Below are 19,577 nucleotides of genomic sequence, written 5' to 3' on the forward strand. Positions count from 1 at the left end.
GGTAGCTTGGTTTAAGAACAGCCCTGTTTACGAACTATTTGGTTTACAAACTCCGCAAAACTGGAAGTAGTGTCCCAGTTTGCGAACTTTACCTCGGTCTAAGAACGGAATCCGAACGGTGGAAGGGCACCGGTGGCTGGAGGCATCCTTAGGGAAAGCGCGCCTGGGTTTAAGAATGGTTTCGGTTTAAGAACGGACTTCCGGAACAGATTAAGTTCGTAAACCGAGGTACCACTGTACCTTAGATACCTGAAGGAGCATGATCTGCTATACAGACCTGCCAGTGTGTTAAGATCTATGAGAGAAGCCCTCATGGTAAGTTACCCTACTACATAGTAAACTGAGGGAGGGCCTTCTTGTGATGGTGCATCAATTATGAAATTCCCTTCCCTGAAGGGAAATCCAGCTGGTTCTGACTCCTGTGAGGCTTAGGAACCAGCTAAAGAATCACACTTTTGCTTTGGCATTTGCAGGATATTTGGGCCTCTTCATTCTTATTATTTTAGTTTTTTTCTGACTGTTGAGAGTAATGTAATATATTGATTCCTCCTGTCTTACTACATACTACATTTTATATAAGCCACTCTGGGACTGCTATCACAATACACAATGGGTTTTAAATAAAATAAAAATAAATGAAATCCCTGATTCAAGCTATAAGCAAAGCCAAATGTATGTAACAGACAAAGCAGCTCCACCAGGCTCTTCCCTCCCATCACCTGTCACCTGACAGCACCCATTCCATCAGGCGGCAGTGATTGAGGGGAGGGATTGATGGGAAGCAGAGTCATTCCTTTGGCTCTGCTGAGAAACCAGCTCCATTGGGCTCCTTCTCTGCCGGAACCAGTCATGTAACTTTAACGACTGGTCCCTGAGATGGTTTGCATTTCCTCTGGGAGGAAGAAGGTATAAATGCTTTGAATAAATACATAATCAATGCAAGAAAGAATCTATGGCATTTAACAAGACGATCAATATCCAGTCTTAAACTGCATTACCTTCAGCACTGACTGCTGAACGCACTGACCAAACTGAGCCACGGCGGAAGGAGTAGTTCCTGTGAGATGTGCTGGAGGTGCAGGATGGGCTTACAGAGAGACGGCGGGACGCCAGGTTGGCAACTTCTTCTACTGACGGAACAAATAGTAGATGTAAATTTTGGTTTCTAAACCCTAGTTCTATGCTGGTCTACTGGCCACAGTGATCCATGCGATGGTCACCTCCAGGCTTGACTACTGTAATTTGTTCTACGCGGGCCTGCCCTTGAAGCTGTGCTAGAAACTCCAGCGGGTGCAGAATGCTGCAGCGAGGCTCCTCACGGGGTCTCTGCCTTGGGAGCATATTCACCCAGTGCTTTTCCAGCTGCACTGGCTCCCGGTGGAGTACAGGGTCAGATTTAAGGTGCTGCTTTTGACCTTTAAAGCCCTTCACGGCCTAGGACCCTCATACCTACAGGACCGCCTCTCCCAGTATGCCCCACGGAGAGCCTCAATGTCCATAAATAGCAACACCCTAGTGGTCCCGGGCCCTAAGGAAGTTAGATTAGCTTCAACCAGAGCCAGGGCCTTTTCAACACTGGCCTGGTGGAACGCTCTGTCTCATGAGACCAGGGCCCTGCAGGATCTGATTTCTTTCCGCAGGGCCTGTAAAACAGAGTTGTTCCGCCTGGCCTTTGGCTTGGAGCCAATTTGATTCCCTCCCCCTCTTTCTTTTTTTCTTTTCCTTTCTCCTCCTGTGATGAGGCTACATTTTAATATTTTAATATTTCAATATTTTAATGTTGTATTTTAATTTTGTTTTTAAGTTGTATTCATTCAACTTGTTTTTATTATTGCTTGTTAGCTGCCCTGAGCCCGGCCTTGGCTGGGGAGGGCAGGGTATAAATAAAAAATATTATTATTATTATTATTATTACTACTGTAATGACCTATCTCAACAGTGAAAAACTCAAGTCAGACTTTTATTCCAAGTTGTTAACAATTGTTAGTGAACTGAATGCTTTTTAAACAACCAGACTGCTGGGAGGAGCACAGAGAGAAGAAACACCCTGGTGCACCTATAGCAGCAAAACCAGATGCCTTCATCTGCCCCGGCTGCAACAAGACAAGCCTCGGTCTCCAAAGCAGGCACTGTAACTCTCCGAAGGTTTGACTTCAACCCTGGAGATAAATGAATGCCAGCTGGCAACAACAGCCAGGTGGTTCCCAATCCAGATCAAGATCGCACTGAGGACAGTTCTAATCCATGGCTTCTATTGGGATTGGGCACGGCTTCTATTTGCTTCAGGAGGAAACTCCCATTGTCACCATCTTCCATATAACACCCCCCTCAGTCCTCAAACAACTGAATCTGAGCTTCTCCTGTCTTCTTTTGGGGTTATGCAGTTTTCTGGAGTGTCAATCCTCTCAAGGCTGCCAGAGGACCTTGCTGCCAACCCTGAATATTTAAAGACTATTGTCATATGATACTTACTGACAAACACTTTCCCCACTCCATTTTTAATAAGCAAGGGCAATTACTTTAAGAAAAAAATAGCTACATCAATCCTGTTTAAAGTAATATAAGGAAATGAGGACTGTTCTAGTCTTCTTGTGCTCATTTCACAACAAACCTTGAAAAAGCTCTCAGTCTTTTTCAACAGGTGACAATGCTAATAAATTGTGCTCAAAGCAACTAAGTGCTGCTCCTACTTCTAATCATCAACTGAATCAACACTCGCTCCCTTGTAACCTTGAATTATCTCCACTGCAATAAAATCATGAGCAATTTATGAAGATTATATTACATCCCCAGTACATTTGCCTTATCAGACTCTAGTAATCACACCTTCCTCTTCCTGCTCCACGCTTGGGGAACAGCTGGGCTCATAGCAAGCTTCCTGGGTGATGGGGATAGCAGTGATCAGACTAGCTTCTCGGCCCAGACGTTTTTTCTCTTCTTCCTGCTGCAGATTCTTGAGAATATGTTCTGCTCGCTGATGAGAACGTGACACTGCCCGGGCTGAAAATGACTTCTGTAAGCAAACCATTGGGCAGGAGGCAGGCTATGTGAATGAGTTTGCTTGGGTTTTATACAGCACATTTTCTATTTATCATCCATCCATCCATCCATCCATCCATCCACATTTTGCAGTTTATGAGTATTCTGATTAAGTTTTTAACATGGACATAATTTACTAACAACCTTAATAAACTATGGAAACATTCGAAGCAATTTGTTAATAGAGACTACGTACATCAGAAATGTAGCCAGTTCACACTATGTCTACTACATGTGGTATATTACAACAATCTAATGCAACTTTACATGGAAGTAGGCGCCATGGTATTGGTTTATAAATTACAGCACTGCTGCCTGCATTGCACGCAGAGATGCTGTATTGTATTGTCTCCCATGATTGTTTGTTATGGGGTGGTTCAACTAGTACTTGTGAATGGTGCTTGCTGTCAAAGAGAGGTTCCAGGCTCAATTCAAGGTGAAGGTTATTCCTTCTATAAAGCCCTCTAGAGCATTTTATCTCCTCCTATAAAGCCCTCTAGAGCATTTTATCACACTGACTGAAATCACTAAGGAATGCACCCAAAACGAGAAGAACTGGCTGTCGAAACAGAGGAAGGTTCTAGTCCCTTGGAATTCAGTTCCAAGTGAGGTTTGATACCGACTAACCCTAAAATATGTTTAAAACCAAATAAATGAGATTGTGTCAAACCTATCCACTTTCCCTCACTGAGTACAGTGGTACCTTGGGTTACAGACGCTTCAGGTTACAGACTCCGCTAACCCAGAAATAGTACCTCAGGTTAAGAACTCTGCTTCAGAATGAGAACAGAAATCGCGCGGCAGCAGCGGGAGGCCCCATTAGCTAAAGTGGTGCTTCAGGCAGGAGCACTCCCTCTTCGCTCAAGAGGTTTTGCGTTGCTTTCGCTGAAGCCAAGAGAGCGAGAGGGATTGGTGCGCACTGATCCCTCTTGCTCTCCTGGCTTCAGGGATAGCCATGCAAAGCCTCTTGAGTGCAGCTGGAGCACTCCTGCCTCTTCGCTCAAGAGGTTTTGCATTGCTTTCTTGTTTTCCTCCACTAAAAACTAGGTGTGTCTTATGGTCAGGTGCGTCTTATAGAGTGAAAAATACAGTATATTTTTTCCCAATTTTTTTGTTTAAAATTGAGGGTCATCTTATACATGGAATGTTGCAATTATTTATTTCGGACTCAAAAAGTAGGGGTTGTCTTATACATGGGGGCATCTTATATACAAAAAAATACGGTAATTGCTTTGTTTCCCCTCATTCTTGGATATTCATGGGAAGACCACAGATTTTCTCAAATACCCTTGCTTTTCTGAACAACTTCAGAAGATTTTGGGTGTTTATCCTCATGAAAAAGTATTTTTGCAAACTAATGCACATTATAGCAGCAGGCTACCTCAAGTGGTTTACCATGTGCATGGGTATATTGGTTCTGGGTTAACAGACACCCACAAAGATGTACATTCTGATGCAGATTTGGCCTCTGCTTTTTCAATGCTGCTTGTGCAATACTTTACATATATAGACACTCCCCATGGAGTGGAGCTTTCTCATGGAGAGGGAATTGTATGGAATTGGACATCTGGAGGACTGCTGTAAAAGTAAAATATTTTTATTTAGACCAATTTTTATTGATGAGCTCCATCCCTTTTTAGTAAAAGCATTTCTTGAATTCAGTGTATTTATATTTTGTCCCTGGACTTGGTCTTTTTATTCAGGATAAAAAAGCTGCTTTAATGGCTGTGTTTTTATGGCTGTGTTACTAATCTTAGATCCCTAGAGCTATTTGTTTGCTTTTCTCCAACACTATTAATATTGTTGATATAATATTCTTATTAATAGTAATTCATGTATTGAGAGAATCATTAAAATGATTTTAAAAACCCACATCCCACATTATTTTTCATGTGCTATGAAATGTACTAAAAATGTATTTCAAAGACACTTAAGGAGTTATTTGGGTGCCTTTTACCTGCATGTCTTCTTTTGCGACTGTCTCACTCTTCCCACAAGCAGCGTATCATTCAAAAAATAAGGCCTACTTCAAGAAGATTTTTTACTTACGGATTGATCTTCATTAATTGGGTCCTGGACACTCCCACTACACTGTGGAACCCATGGAGGGTCGAACATGGGGACGGATGGCATTCCCAGAACTGGGGATGGGAGTGTGAAGTTAATGCTAGGTGGAGGAATCTAGGGAAAAAAGATCAAGACATCAAAATGGGGGAGAAAGAGACTCACATAACCAAAAGCTTCTGTAGAAACAAATCCCTTCTATCTATACTAAATATTTCCTGTTTCAGGTATGAGGAAATGTTCCAGAGTCCAAATATGAAAGGCCATTTAATTTCATCCATGGGATAAAGATCGAATTACAAGCTTCATTATGAAACAAGAGGTGAAAGCTAATGATTCTTTAAACTAAGTAACCTATTGTTATGAAAGACATTTTATTTATTTATTTTTAGAAGCAAATAACCTCATATTTTTCCCTGTGTGGGATGTCAGCCTCACATAAGCAACATGTTTAACTCTAATTAATGCATGAAGGGATTAAGAGCATAGAGCAAGCTGTCCCGCCAGCTTTAGCTAGGTCACACTCCCTCAGCTTGGGAGGAAGGGTTACAAAGCATATTCTGTCACTCTGTGTGGCCAACGCAGTGTCAAAGCCACTTATACCTACAACAAAAGGGGAGAAAGCTTTGATCCAGGAAGATCCACTCTAGTATCAGACCAAAGGCCTATCTAGTCTAGCATTCTGTTTTCACAGAAGTTAATGCAGCTTAATAACCTCTTAGCTCCCAGAAAGTTGGATATAAGATGTGAGTATGTATCATATCTTCTTACATTTGTCTGCTACTCCCAATAAATCAGATGTGGTAATCAAATCAAATCAAAACTTTATTAGCAAAGCCAACAGGCCACAGCTATACAAGAATTAAAAATAGAAATAAGGATAAAAGGGAGAAAAGAACAAGCAAAAGGAGGTCCGTCAGATGAACAAGTCTGTCACTCAGATGGTGGCCCTCAATTTCATAGCTCTCTCGATGTACCTCGCGACCTTCTCTGTTATCTGACTATCCGTATCAGATAAAAGGAAATACAGTGTGATATCTGGTGAACGGCCGGGGTTGGCGAGAATGAGTGGAGTAATAATCTCATTCCTTAGGTCTTTGTAAAGGGGGCAGGATAGGAGGACGTGGGACATTGTTTCCGTGTTACCATCTCCACATGGGCAGAGTCGTTTTTCAAATGGAGTCTTTTGGTAGCGACCTTCGAGTACGGCAGAAGGGAGAACATCCCATCTAGCCAATGTAAAGGCACGTCTGTATTTTGGGATGGTTAATTTAAACAAATATGAAGCTGGAGAATCAAAATGAGAAGGGGGAAAGTAGGTATACCATGGGCACAGTTTCTTTAAGATAGTCAGGTTGTTTTGCCGTTCAATGTCTTTCAGACGCTGGCCTATTAGACTCTTTGCTTTAATGAGGCCCATTGATAGTAGGGACTGTGAATGCAGACCGCATGTAAGAAGTTTTTGATGCACAGTTTTGAACCACTTGCTTTTGTAAGGGTCTTGCATTACTAGAGGCAGTAGACCAGGTGGATTTAGATTAAGACGAAGCCAATAGTTAAATGTTCTTTGCCAGGTCTGAGTTTCTACAGATGGAAGGCAGGCCTCGAGTCGTAATGCTACGTTTGGAACACAGGAGGGGACGCCAAATATCTGCCTTAGGAATTTAGACTGAACAGTTTCAAGACTGGAGCAGTGGTTCCCCGTCCAGATTTGTGCCCCATACAGTAACTGCGCCAGAGGTTTTGCTTGAAAAACTTCAAAGGCTGCTGGGATGTATCTGCCCCCCTTCGTATAAAAGAAGCGGGACAGCATCTTAATACTTTGAGCTGCTTTTTCTTTGGCACATTTTTGATGGACATCCCAGGACCCGGTCGACTGGAAAACGATACCCAGATATTTGAAGGCTTTAACCTGTTCAATTGTCTGGTTATCCATCCTCCAGCTGTACTGTCTGTGTTTCCTTGCAAAAACCATAATTTTGGTTTTCTGATAGTTTATTACCAGTTGCTCTCTCCTGCAGTATGCTGAAAATTCACCTATGAGCCTATTTAAGCCTATTCTTGTTCGAGATAGGAGTATCGCATCATCAGCATACAAAAGTACTGATATTGATTTGTCAGCCAGTTTGGGGGCGTGGAAGTCCGGAGATGACAAACAATTAACCATATCATTGATGTAAAAGTTGAATAAAACTGGGGCCAAGATACAACCTTGCTTGACCCCCTTGCAGACAGGAACTGGTCCTATAAGATGGCCATTTGACGAAGTTCTTACATGCAGCACCGTGTCTTTATATAAACAGCTGATCAGAAATAATAGTCTTTTGTCTATACTTGATGTGCTCAATTTATCCCAGAGTCTTGCACGTGGAATTGAATCGAAAGCAGCCTTTAGATCGATAAAGGCTGCATATAGCACCCCACGGGATTTTTTGGCATATTTGTCAATAAAGTAGGCTAGGGTGAAGCAATGGTCTATGGTGGACCTGCCTTGCCTGAAACCCGCTTGCTCTTCCGCTAGAATAGCTTCAGTTTCCAGCCAGCTAGTTAGCTTAATATAAAGATGTTTAGCATATAGTTTGCTGGGTATAGGCAGAAGACTGATTGGTCTATAACTCGCCGGGTCTGGCATAGGTCCTTTTTTGTAGATTGGAATAACTATTGCCTCAGTCCAACCATCTGGAAGTAAACCCGTTGAGTCGATCCAAGAAAATAAAGACGCCAGCAGGGGGGCTCAGATGTGGTATAATGAATGGGATAATCTGAGCTGTCACATGACCACCTTAACCCGTGTTCAATTTATTGCCACAGAATGTTTCAGACTCCTTAAAGACGTCAACAGTGTTAATTATAGTCATATTATAAAGGGAGTCTCATATTCTCCCCATTGCATCTTGGTAAGTTTTAATTTCTATTTTATTTTACTGTAAGTGGTTGTCTAAATTCAAAGTCTAAAAAATGTGTTGTATGAAAAGTTAAAAAAGGAAAACAAAACAAAACAGGATTTTGAAGGTGTATTCTGGTGCCACAACTCGAACACTTAATTGTACCAGACAGTGTCACAATTTACCTTAAAGATTTGCTGAGCTCCTTCCTCCATCCGAGGCCACACCTGATACCTAAATCTCCAGAGGGTGTGGAATTTAAGAATGGCATTCAACCTTTGCACTGCCTCAGGGTGATGAAATTCAGACATCAGCATATCTGACACTGCCTCTGGCACTTTCACAGCACATAGAAGGAACATGGCAGCTGCAGGAAGCAAATATTTCATGAATGGTGCGTATCTGTTTTTAACCTCTTATGTTTGTGTGTGTGTGTGTGTGTGTGTGTGTTGCTGTAAAATTCTTTGTTTTTTAATGACATACTCATAAAGAAATAAGAAAACCTGGGAGACACCTTAATTTTAAAAAGCAGTTCTGGAGGATGTAGTTCAGAACTATGCCTTTGATTGGTTCTTTGAGTAAATGGTTAGGAAACTGCTGTTTTATGAGCAGATCTGGCAGCAAATGGGGAGCTACTGTGGGCTACTCATTATAAATTTCCTGTGTGGAAAGCATGAATACTACATGCAGCAAGAAGAGAAGGGGTGGGTTTGTGTATGTGTACTGTCTTAGTACATGTAGTAGCATAAGCAAGGGCTCACATAATATCAGAATAACACGACTGTTCCAGGGGACAGAAAATTCCCAGGATCCAAAGCTGGGGGAGCGGGGGGAACTGCTATGGGACTCTGTACCACTGCCAAACCCGGATCACTAATATTGCACGCTTGGTAAAGAAAGTTGAATTTTTCATCTTGCAAATTCCAAAAATGAGGGATGCTCAAAAGTTGTAACATTACTTGAGAATTCAAAAGATATTTTGAATAAATGAATATAATTTGCTTGGCAAGTATAAAGTGTGTAAAACTGCAAAGAAATCATTCAAAATGTTTGGCAAGTACTTGCAGTTATATAACAGATACTATATAATTATTATTTAGCATTACCTGACATTTTCAGAAAATTTAAATTGTTTGGTTTTCCAAAAGCAGTTTCTGTTGCTTCTTCATCAAATCTAGACTTACTAAGCTAAATGTTGTCCAATCACAAACATTATAGCCTCATTATAATGCCTCACACCCAAAAACATATTTTGAAAGACTTGTCACTGAAGAATTTTACAAAAATTATGTTTTGCCCACTTAAAATGGCTTGAGTGCCAGAGGAAGAGGACATTCTTACCTGCTGCCCCAGCCATGTGCTCATCCATACTGAGCAGCAGTTCCCATGCTGCAGGCTGGATGTCCCCATACATCTCTTCTGTGAGGATGGGCGCTGCCTTAATTAACAATGACAAAGGTGCTGGAGACAAACTCATCACCTGCAGAAAAGGAGATCATGCTGTACAGCAGAGCCAAATAGCAATTAAAAGTAAGAGGACATTTATAGCCCCAAAACATGCTTGATCCGAAGAACGTTCTGCTGAGTTCAGCGTGGACTATGTACTAGTGTTTAAGTATGCAGCATTCTCCAAAAGCCCTGCTTGCACCTCATCAACCTTGTTCAACAAGACTTATAAGTGGAGATTTTTATCCCATCTGCATTTGTACTGGAACTATTTTTAATTGTTTTTATACATGGAATCATTTCATATTGTTTTACATTTTCCTTCTCTGTGGTTGTAGATAGCTTTATCTGTTCTATAATGGTGAATTTTATTATTGAGGGTATGGGATGTTAGGGTAGTATCTGTAGTGGAGAACATGTTGCCCTGGGGTCCCACCCTACAGTCAGCTCTCACCTGTAGCTCCTAGAAGCTGTCAGCATGTGACACCGGCCACACCCTGGGAATGGCTTCAACTGGTTGGCTAAGCCAGGTGAAGGTAGCTGATGGGTTTCAAGCAGAAGTTAGGAACTTCTGCTGCATGTGAAGACAAGCTCTGGCAGATTGAGTGGAAGAGACCAAGAGTGGGTCCAATGGTCAAGAAGGTGGTTTCTGCACATCCTAGAGGGAAGTGAGGGGCAGATGGGGCTTGCCAACCTGGGAAGTTAGTCCATCTAGAAAAAGTGAAACTCTGATCCTAAACCTCCTCTACCTTGCGGGGCATCTTTGGAGAAGAAAAGGCTAAGGAACAAAGCCTACACAAATCTGGAGTGGAGTCCCTAAGCCAGTTGGATGGCGCTTTGTACACCTCCTTCCAGGAACTCCTGTAGCCAAGCTGATGCCAAACATTTTGCTCTTCTTTCCTATGGACCACATCAGCGAGCCCGAGAGGGAGGGTCTTGTTGTCTGGGCAGCCCGGGATCTCAATACACACTTGAGGCTTGAGCCTTGTAGAGGTCACGCCGGTGCTCCTAACGCACCTCACGGACCCACATCCATTGTCTCTCGCGAGATGGATACCAATAACATTTTATCATTATAAGCTGCCCTGAGGCCTCATGGGGGGGTATTAAACAAACAAACAAACAAATGAAAGAATGAAATCCATTGCCTAATTCAAGAATATTACATTTAACAATTTTGAGTGTATTTCTTGTCCGAAGGACCAGGGATATAGGTATGCACATGCTTCTTTGTTCTTTATATATTAACTAATTTTTTAAAAAAATTAAAGGAAAATTACATTTCACTTGCAGCTCCTTCATTAAATCCAATATGTATTTCATTAAATTTTTTTTTGGAAGCTGCCCAGAGTGGCGGGGAAGCCCAGCCAGATGGGCGGGGTATAAATAATAAATTATTATTATTATTATTAATGACCCCGATATTAATTATGTTACTATGATCAAACATCAACTCAAATGAATCTGTTTCCAGGTCACTGGCTATTCTGTATTCTTATACAGAGCTAAAAAACATTGTGTTCAGTGCTAGGGCAACACAGCATATTATGAGTGCATTTTTAAAACCAAGTAACTGTTTGAAAAGGAAAACACAGTCCTTCGTCTGAAAAAAACTATAATCTATTCTGGACATATTAATAGAATCAAGAGATTCATAGAATCAGAGTTGGAAGGGATCCTGAGGGTCATCTCATCCAACCCCCTGCAATGCAAGAATCTTTCCCCCAACGTGGGGCTCAAACTCAACAATCTGAAATTAAGACCGATGTACCTACTGCTATAAAGACCTTTTCCCATGTTATGTGATGCATACAAGTGGATGTAAAATCATACAACCTATCACACACATTCTTTCCAGGGGCATGCATGCAAAAAGAGTGCCCTGGGACAGGCAGGGTCACTGAGAGTATTTCTGCAGGTACAGAGTCTTGTGATTGTTACAGGGGTCCAGGAAGCAAAGACAGTTTACATTTGGACACAGTGGGCTTATCTTTAATAATTTTGCACATTGCTGCTGCAGCAGTGGACCTGGACGACAATTCGTGGGCACACACGAGGGTGGAAGTCAATGGCATAATGGTATATGAAATTAAAAAGGCAGGAACTCAAACAGCAGCTGGGATCAAAAAGATGGGAACTGGGAATTGCGATGGTAGCCGGGAGTACTGTTTGGGCAGAGGGTGGTTCAAATAGTGAACAACAATGAAGGGTGGAAGCAGTGGAACCCAAAAAAGATGCATTCAAAATAGAGACTAAAGAACTTCATAGAACTTTAATGGCACCTGTGAAAGCAAGTATAAGGATGGCCACCTCAAGCACAGCCAAGTGCCCTGAAGGCAAATAAAATGGGTGCAAGATGTGGCTACAGCTGTGCGCTGACCAACTTAGTCCAAACAATTCATATCTTTCAACTCAGTGACAAACATTACTTCAGGGAATTAACTGTAGAAAATCACTTTAATTAATAATTAGACACTGGGAATTAATTGTAGAAGGAATCACCAAGGAGATGATTCTGCCAACCAGAAACAGAAGGAAGAATGGAGACAACCACAGAATTAATTAAATTGGTGACTCCAGAAGAATGAGGAAAAATTCCTGGCCAATTAGAGGAAAACACACAAACCTAAGCACAAGATACAGACAAACCAGAGCAGCAAGTCAACCAAAATACAAAAAGGGGTCCTGAGCACACATGGCAAAAACAGATGAACAGACACTGAAGTACAAGCCTGGAAAAAAAACCCAGAAATTACATTAACACCTGTAAATCTCAAGTTGGTATCCAAAACCATAATTATATGGCTAACGACCTTTGACCAAAAGACTGACTCTAGCACAGGGCCAAATCATGCAAGGTATCAGGCAATTTAAAAGCTCCTGCCTTCAAGTACTAAGAGAAGCTAAACCTACCTGGTTCCAGTACACCAGCACAGGAAGAAAATGCTAGCATTTTTTAGTCTTGCAAGAATGGCCTAATCTAGCAGTTCCCAATCTTTACCAACCACGGACCACTTGAAAACTGCTGAAGACCTTGGTGGACCATTTAATGATTCTGCCCCCAGCCTGTCTGTTGTAACAATTATAATGCACTGTGTGTTTTTAATTATATTTTAATGGCTTCTTTTATTTCTTATATTGTATTTCATTGCATTACAAATTTAATTCCATGAAATTTAATTTCTAAAGGGTTCTTCACAGACATGCCGTGGACCGCCCAATTCAAGGGGACACATATATTAAAGACAAAAAAATAATGTTCCATTAGCTAGTCTGTCAGTCCTGTAGGTGACACACTCATTACCTGATGCCTGATGTATTTCAGCATTCCAGAATCCTTCTTTCCTTCAAGGTTGGAATCTGTCACTCTCTTCTTCAAGGAGGGTGTTCTCAGGCATGACTTGTCTGAACACTGAAAGAGAATTGGATGGGGGAAATGCTCTAAAAATGTTTTTAGAGGCCACCTTACTTGTGGGGGGAAAGTGATCTCACAAGGTAACACACACTCTAAATGAATTATGGAGCTTTCCCTTTGGTTCTCAGGACATGAGTGACATGACCTCTGAGAATGAGATAAGCTGAAATACCCTCCCTTTTCTGCAACCTGATCTCACATCCAAATATCATGCTAGTACAAGTTTCCCTGGCCAGCATGCTATGAAAAGCTGAGAAATGCCCATGCAATAGTTTAATATGCATTAGGTAGCTGAGTTAACTAGAATAAATGCTTGTGTAACCAAGAAGTATTTTGTCAGCTTGCTTACCTCTTTCTGTTTTTTGCTCCTAGCCGCATTGTTTAGTAAGTTATTCTCTTTGAGTGAATCCACAGTGTCTCCATACAGGAGTTTGATGGCTCGGACAAGGCGTGCACAAGAGCGACTATGATGGAGGTAACAGTGAGGGTGGCAGTAGTCAATGTGGGTGCAAATGAAACTCTGCTGGTTGCATAGCAGTATCATCACCTGGAACAAAAAGTATGCCCAGATATTTCAGTAGAGATACAGGGCTATGTTTGTACCAAGAAAAGACCACAAAGAAAATATTGAATATAGCTATAAATTAATTTATCAGTGAAAAGCAAAATAAGCTCAGCTCAGCATTCAATGCGCGGAAAAAATACTATATTTAATGAATGAAAAACTTATGGGACTTGATTTGTTGCTGACTTACATCTGGCCATGAGGTCTGGAACGACTTAATTTTACCTTTCTTCACTTTGGGGGTTTACACCAGGCTTCCTTAAACTCGGCCCGCCAGATGTTTTTGGCCTACAACTCCCATGATCCCTAGCTAGCAGGACCAGTGGTCAGGGACATTGGGAATTGTAATCTCAAAACATCTGGAGGGCCGAGGTTGAGGAAGCCTGGTTTACACTTTCTTAAAGTGATGCCTTAAAGGTAAAGGGATCCCTGACCATTAGGTCCAGTTGTGAACGACTCTGGGGTTGCGGGGCTCATCTCGCTTTATTGGCTGAGGGAGCCGGCGTACAGCTTCCGGGTCATGTGGCCAGCAGGACTAAGCCACATCTGGCAAACCAGAGCAGTGCACGGAAACGCTGTTTACCTTCCCACCGGAGCGGTACCTATTTATCTACTTGCACTTTGATGTGCTTTCGAACTGCTAGGTTGGCAGGAGCTGGGACCAAACAATAGGAGCTTACCCTGTCGCGGGGATTCGAACTGCCAACCTTCTAGTCTCTGTGGTTTAACCCACAGCGCCACCCGCGTCCCAAAAAAGTGATGCCTTAACTTGTCTCAATGGGAATTTTGGGCAGTGAAGGGGAGAGCAAACACTGGAGTAGCTGGGGGGGGGGTCACCATTCAGCCCCAAAACATATAACTCTACCCTGATGATCAGCTGTGAGTTCTGTGTGCAACAAGCTGAGATTCTAGGACCTCGCCAGTGATCTCTACTTACATGCAGCCAAGACATATTCCGGTGATAGTTCTCTTCGGTGCCTGTGCTGCTTAATACTTCAGGTTCTATACTGGGTTCACTTGCACTCCAAGGGCTTCCTTCTTCAAAAGAAAAAAGATACACCCAAGTAGTTTGGTTTTTTTCCATGCTTCCTGTGGTTTTTTTTTTTTAAAAAAAACTATGGTATATGCTTGTAATCCAGGCCAGTTTCTTAATGTTACATGTCCTAAAGGGTGCCAGAAATGACATGCCATTAGCATACCAGCCTAATGAGCCAAACACTGATGGAGTAACATTGGCTATTCTCAACAAATGTCAGACATTTCCCCTTATTCTCATTCCCAACCCAACCTTCTTCTATGGCCCCGATTATCCGCTGGGCTGGAAATTACAAGCATAATTCATAACAGCCATTGAAAGAACAACTAATCAGGGATAAACATTACTCCCTTTTCTGGAAGAGGGGAGGGTTAAGTAAAGAGAAGGATAATTCTTGCATCGTCAAGATGCTGCAAAATTGTTGGTTTCAGTGATCTGCATTGACTGGGCTCTGTGGTTAAAAAACAACACCAAATGTATGGTCCTGCAGCAGCAGCACTTTTGCTATAACTACTGCTGCCGCATACAGGCTACAGCCCTACAAGGTCCCATCAAAGGACTCTAAAACGCCTGGGAATGAAAGGGGGGAAAATCCTGACAAAAACTAGAGGACAAAGGCAGGGGGAGGGCTCTCTCTGACCCCAGAGTTTCCTGGATGTATTTATTGCCAAATGGGCCTTCCAATTTGCCAGACCTTTAGCACAAAATCTGAGTATTGGAGATTGTAACATTAGGATTGGCTTAGTAAGAGACATGGCTTACTTCCAATTAGTTCTTCCCTGCCCTTTCTTTAAATGAATATGTAGCTGGCTGAATTTGAATTTCCCTGTGGAAGAAAAGAGCATGGGCAATGCCACTGAGACCAGAAGGGTAAAGGAGATTCAAGTGCAGGATTTATCTGTTCCTGAATTTTCTGTATGTGAAATCTTTGGGAACTAATATTTTGGAGATTCACGAGCACACATATATTTATATCTCATACACAGCATAATATATACATATTGTATATATACAGCTATATGCACAGTACATAATATTGAGATATGTATATATATATGTATATATATAAAATACCACAGCTATTATATATGCCATATAGATATATAATATATGGTATTTTTATATATACCTTTCTAAGCATGGCATGCATCAGGTTGGCAGTCAGGAAAATGCCTGTATAGTGAGTCCATGCACCAAACGTTTAGATTTTTAAAACTTCGCATCCTTTGAGTGGAACAGATCTGACTACCTCGTGTACCAATGGCAGGACTCAATCTCTGTTCTTGCCATGTATTTAAATCATGCAAAAAGTGTGAACTTCTCCTTGCTTCAGCTGAAATAACTGGAGGGTCTGCCTAGCCTACAAGCCCTTTTACTACTTCCCTAGACCTGCTTGAGTTGCTTCCAGGCTCAAGATGCTGCCTCATCATCCCGCTCCCTTTTTAGCCCAGCTCATCTATGTTACCTATGTCAGTGACAGTGTCCCTGCTGTGGGACAGCTGCAGCTCCTCATTCTCAGACTCTGAGTCCTGCCGTGATAACTTGGTGCTCTTTAGGCTGCCGGCCCGGCGAATGCTGGACAGGGAACCCCCTTTCTTCACCCGGAAACTGCGGGTTCCTTTAATCTGGAGCAGGCGGGAGCCTCCTATCCTGATCTTCCTGCTGGGAACTGTATTAAAAGAATAAGAAAGGACTTTTCCCCCTTAGGTTTCCCCATTTAAAAATTATAGTTGTATTTTTAATATAGAGATATATATATAGTTATATTCCTACCCCTCCACCCCCCCATCCTGCCTTGCAGAGCCTTTCCTTCTCTCAAGGAGGCTCCCTCCAAAGCCAGCGCCAATGCAGCTCTATTAATCATCCAGCAAGGGATACCTTGGCAAAGATGTGACATATTTCTTGCCTGTTACTCAGATTAATTATTATCCTTCAATTCAGTCATTAGTATCATGAAAATGCTGTGTAAGAGGCACTGTTGGAAACCCCATAGCTAAACAATCAAAGCTACAATTTGTGTTCCCCCCACCACCCTCAAAAAACCCCATGTTGCTCCAGATTTATTCTTCAGCAATATGACGAGAGACAACTTCTATCCTCCAGCTGTTTTGGGACTACAACTCCCATCATCCCTAGCTAATAGGACCAGTGGTCAGGGATAATGTAGCCCCAAAACAGCTGGAGAGCCAAGTTTGGCCATGCCTGATTTACACCATTGCATCTACATCAATTGCTGGCTACCAATGACTGAGTTGTAGACAAGATGCCAGGGGCAAACCTATCCTCCTGCTAGCAGAAGGTTGTTTAAATCTTGTTATAGAATCACAGTGTTCAATCATGCAGCATTCATGATTGTAAATAGGCAGCCTGCTTTCTGAAGCTAAGAGTCTACTTTGCTTGCCCAGTTTCGGTATTACCTTTGAACAGATCACTGTTTTTGTATATTAAACTTCACCAGAATTTTACAGAAAAAGCAATAACATGTAATCCAACTCCTTTCAGCAGCTTTCGGGCATTAAAGACATCTGTGGATGCTGAGGTTTTTGTGTGTGTGTGTGTGTGTGTGTGTGTGTGTGTGTGTGTGTGTGTGTTTAAATGAGCACAAAGATATGGAATGGTTTGAAGCACCAGTCATTTACACATTGTTTTCCACTCAGCTTTAAGGCAGTACATGACATTATGCAAGTCCAAATGTTGCAACACTTAACTGAACATCTACTTAAGATGAACATACTGCACAGGTGCAATGTAGATAAATGATAGCTGTCACTTTTTGAGCAGGGGCAGGCCAGAGAAATGTGCAGTGGTGAGAAGAGATATGTCTAAATTCAACAAAAAATGGGTTTGGGAGTATCCTTCTGATTTCTAGACACACTGACACTCTGCCATGTTGAATGCGCAGTTCTGCTCAGAGGTGTTCCAGGCTCTAGCATTATTGTCTTAGTTATGTTTTGCATTTAACTGTGTTTGCATTTTAGAGCTACCACAATCAGGGGAATATTTTTGAATGACTTGGAAACAGGTCATGTGATACACTGCCAGAGAGATAATCACAAAGAATTTTGAGCAGTGCCTTAAAAAACCTAAAATATTCATTATGGACCACAGTCCTCTTCATCTGATGCTTGAAGTAAAGAGGACTTGATACTCCTAAAAAAGTCATGTCTAGTTGATAAAGGTTTTTGTAGCAACGACTTTAAGAAACTACAAGGCAGAAGTCTTTATTGTTTTGTGATGGACTGGAAGCTAAAATCCAGTTTGCTTGATGGTTAGTGCTGGTTAAGATCTCCTGTAATGAAATACTATTTCTAGGAAGCATGTTAACAACAAGAACAACAACAAGAACAGCAGCATCCTGCAGACACTAATATGAGCAAGGCACAACAAACTGAGTAAAACTTATAGTCCTCTGTATGCTGATCAGAATGTAAAATGCTCCAATTGCTTTATAATTTGCATTGCACTGGCTAACAACCTTACAAAATATGTCACTGTTATTCCTATTTATCCAGACCAAAAAAACAACAATTTAAAAAAATGGGAGCGAGAGTATGACATGCAATGTCATCTATTGACTCAGTCTTGCAATGCTGTGCAAGATACTAGCTGGTCATGACTTCCCCCAAATAATCTACAATAGACAACACTGTGGTAGTAAAGTACACGGCTTAGTTCACAATAATAAATATATTTTCCAAGACTACTAATTAGCCCTAAGTAGTATATCTACATTGGGACCCACCTTTCAGTGACTGTAAAAACATAGCTTTTACATAGTTTTAAAAACACACCTTGGTTGCCCAATCAATGAAAAGTTATTATCATACAAGTGAGGTGAATGTTGTGTGAAAGGAAGAAACAGGTTAATGGTTTTCAAAGTGATTTGAAGCCTGTCCTTGTCACTGCAGATGAGAAAAATCAGATAACAGATTTTAGCTGAACAATAACAAGAGATGCCTTTGTCAAGATCTGCAAATGTTGTTACCTTTAAATTTGAGAAAAGAATAATTTAAATTATAAAACAATTGAATATGTTCATCATAGTCAATTCCAAAGTGTCATAAAGCATCTTGCTAACAACCTACCATCTGCAATCTAGTCTTACATAAGAAATCCCTTGTGCCACAACAAAATCAATTCTGAACAGGTTTTTTTACATGGGACTGCATTTTAGCAATTGTTAAGCAACACATTAAAGCTCCTTTTACTGAAAGCATGATTGTATTACATTCTGATATGTGTTTGCTGAACTGATCTATTTCACTGAATTTACATTATATACATTTTTATTGTTACTTTCTATTCTTATGTTGCCTTGTTGGGTAATTTTAGTAAAAATAGGCAATTGATAATTAATTCAGAACTAAACAATGTGAGCAGCTATGCTAGAAAGAGAAAAATTCAATGCTAAAATGATGGGAAAGGTAGATTCTAGAGATCTGGCTGCATTTCCAGAATCACATACACAGAAAGTGTTGTGATGCCTTCAAGAGAATTAGTGGCTAGTACTGAACTGGGTGAGTTTCTCCTAGCTCACATCAGTTACTCCCTCAGAATCATGAAGAAGTTCAACTTATTTCTGAGGAAATCAAAATCCTGCTCCTTCCCTCCCATGTATTTTTTCTCCAGCTCAGATTAAAACCTGAGCTGGAAAATAATTCAGAGGCTATGAAACTCATCTCAAAGTAGAGTTGAGTATTGCAAACCTCCAGAAACTCATACAAGTCACTACTACTGATAGTCTCTATCATATTAGCCTATGCTCTGGTCTCAAATTCAAGCATGGGCTTCTCTAACAAAAAAAAGAAGAAGAAAGGGGGTGGGAGAAAATCACAAGTAGCTTGATTGTGAAAGACGACTGCCTGGGTCCTCAGAAAACCATTACAAGTCTGGGCTGGAAAAATGATCTGACCAGGTACAAATCTCCCCACCCCTCTCTCTGGCTAGTAAAAGAAATAATCTTGCACTGAACCGTGTTGCTTTTGCGATATGAACTCACATGATGTGACTATGCCCAAAACACCTGCAATGCTATGCCATGCCACGTATAATTTGCATACGGAATTTGCACTGTTGCTCTGTATGGTTTTACATATGGTATCTTCATAGAGAGCTGCGTGAGAACAA

The 19,577-nt window shown here is 41.4% G+C and overlaps 1 protein-coding gene across 1 annotated transcript in view; it reads right to left on the bottom strand.

The window, feature by feature from the left end:
- UNC80 (unc-80 homolog, NALCN channel complex subunit) overlaps window positions 1-19,577 on the bottom strand; it is a 162,193-nt gene that overhangs the window by 53,182 nt on the left and 89,434 nt on the right. Inside the window, exons 24-32 of the mRNA XM_081879748.1 lie at window positions 15,916-16,119; window positions 14,352-14,452; window positions 13,199-13,396; window positions 12,739-12,846; window positions 9,330-9,468; window positions 8,174-8,355; window positions 5,089-5,220; window positions 2,827-3,013; window positions 999-1,130 (exon numbers count right to left, since the gene is read on the bottom strand). Of these exons, the coding sequence (XP_081735874.1) occupies window positions 999-1,130; window positions 2,827-3,013; window positions 5,089-5,220; window positions 8,174-8,355; window positions 9,330-9,468; window positions 12,739-12,846; window positions 13,199-13,396; window positions 14,352-14,452; window positions 15,916-16,119 (1,383 nt within the window). The remainder of the gene's footprint in view (window positions 1-998; window positions 1,131-2,826; window positions 3,014-5,088; window positions 5,221-8,173; window positions 8,356-9,329; window positions 9,469-12,738; window positions 12,847-13,198; window positions 13,397-14,351; window positions 14,453-15,915; window positions 16,120-19,577) is intronic.

This window comes from Podarcis erhardii (genome assembly GCF_964252035.2).
Source record: "Podarcis erhardii genome assembly, chromosome: 1".
Taxonomy (NCBI): Eukaryota; Metazoa; Chordata; class Lepidosauria; order Squamata; family Lacertidae; genus Podarcis; species Podarcis erhardii.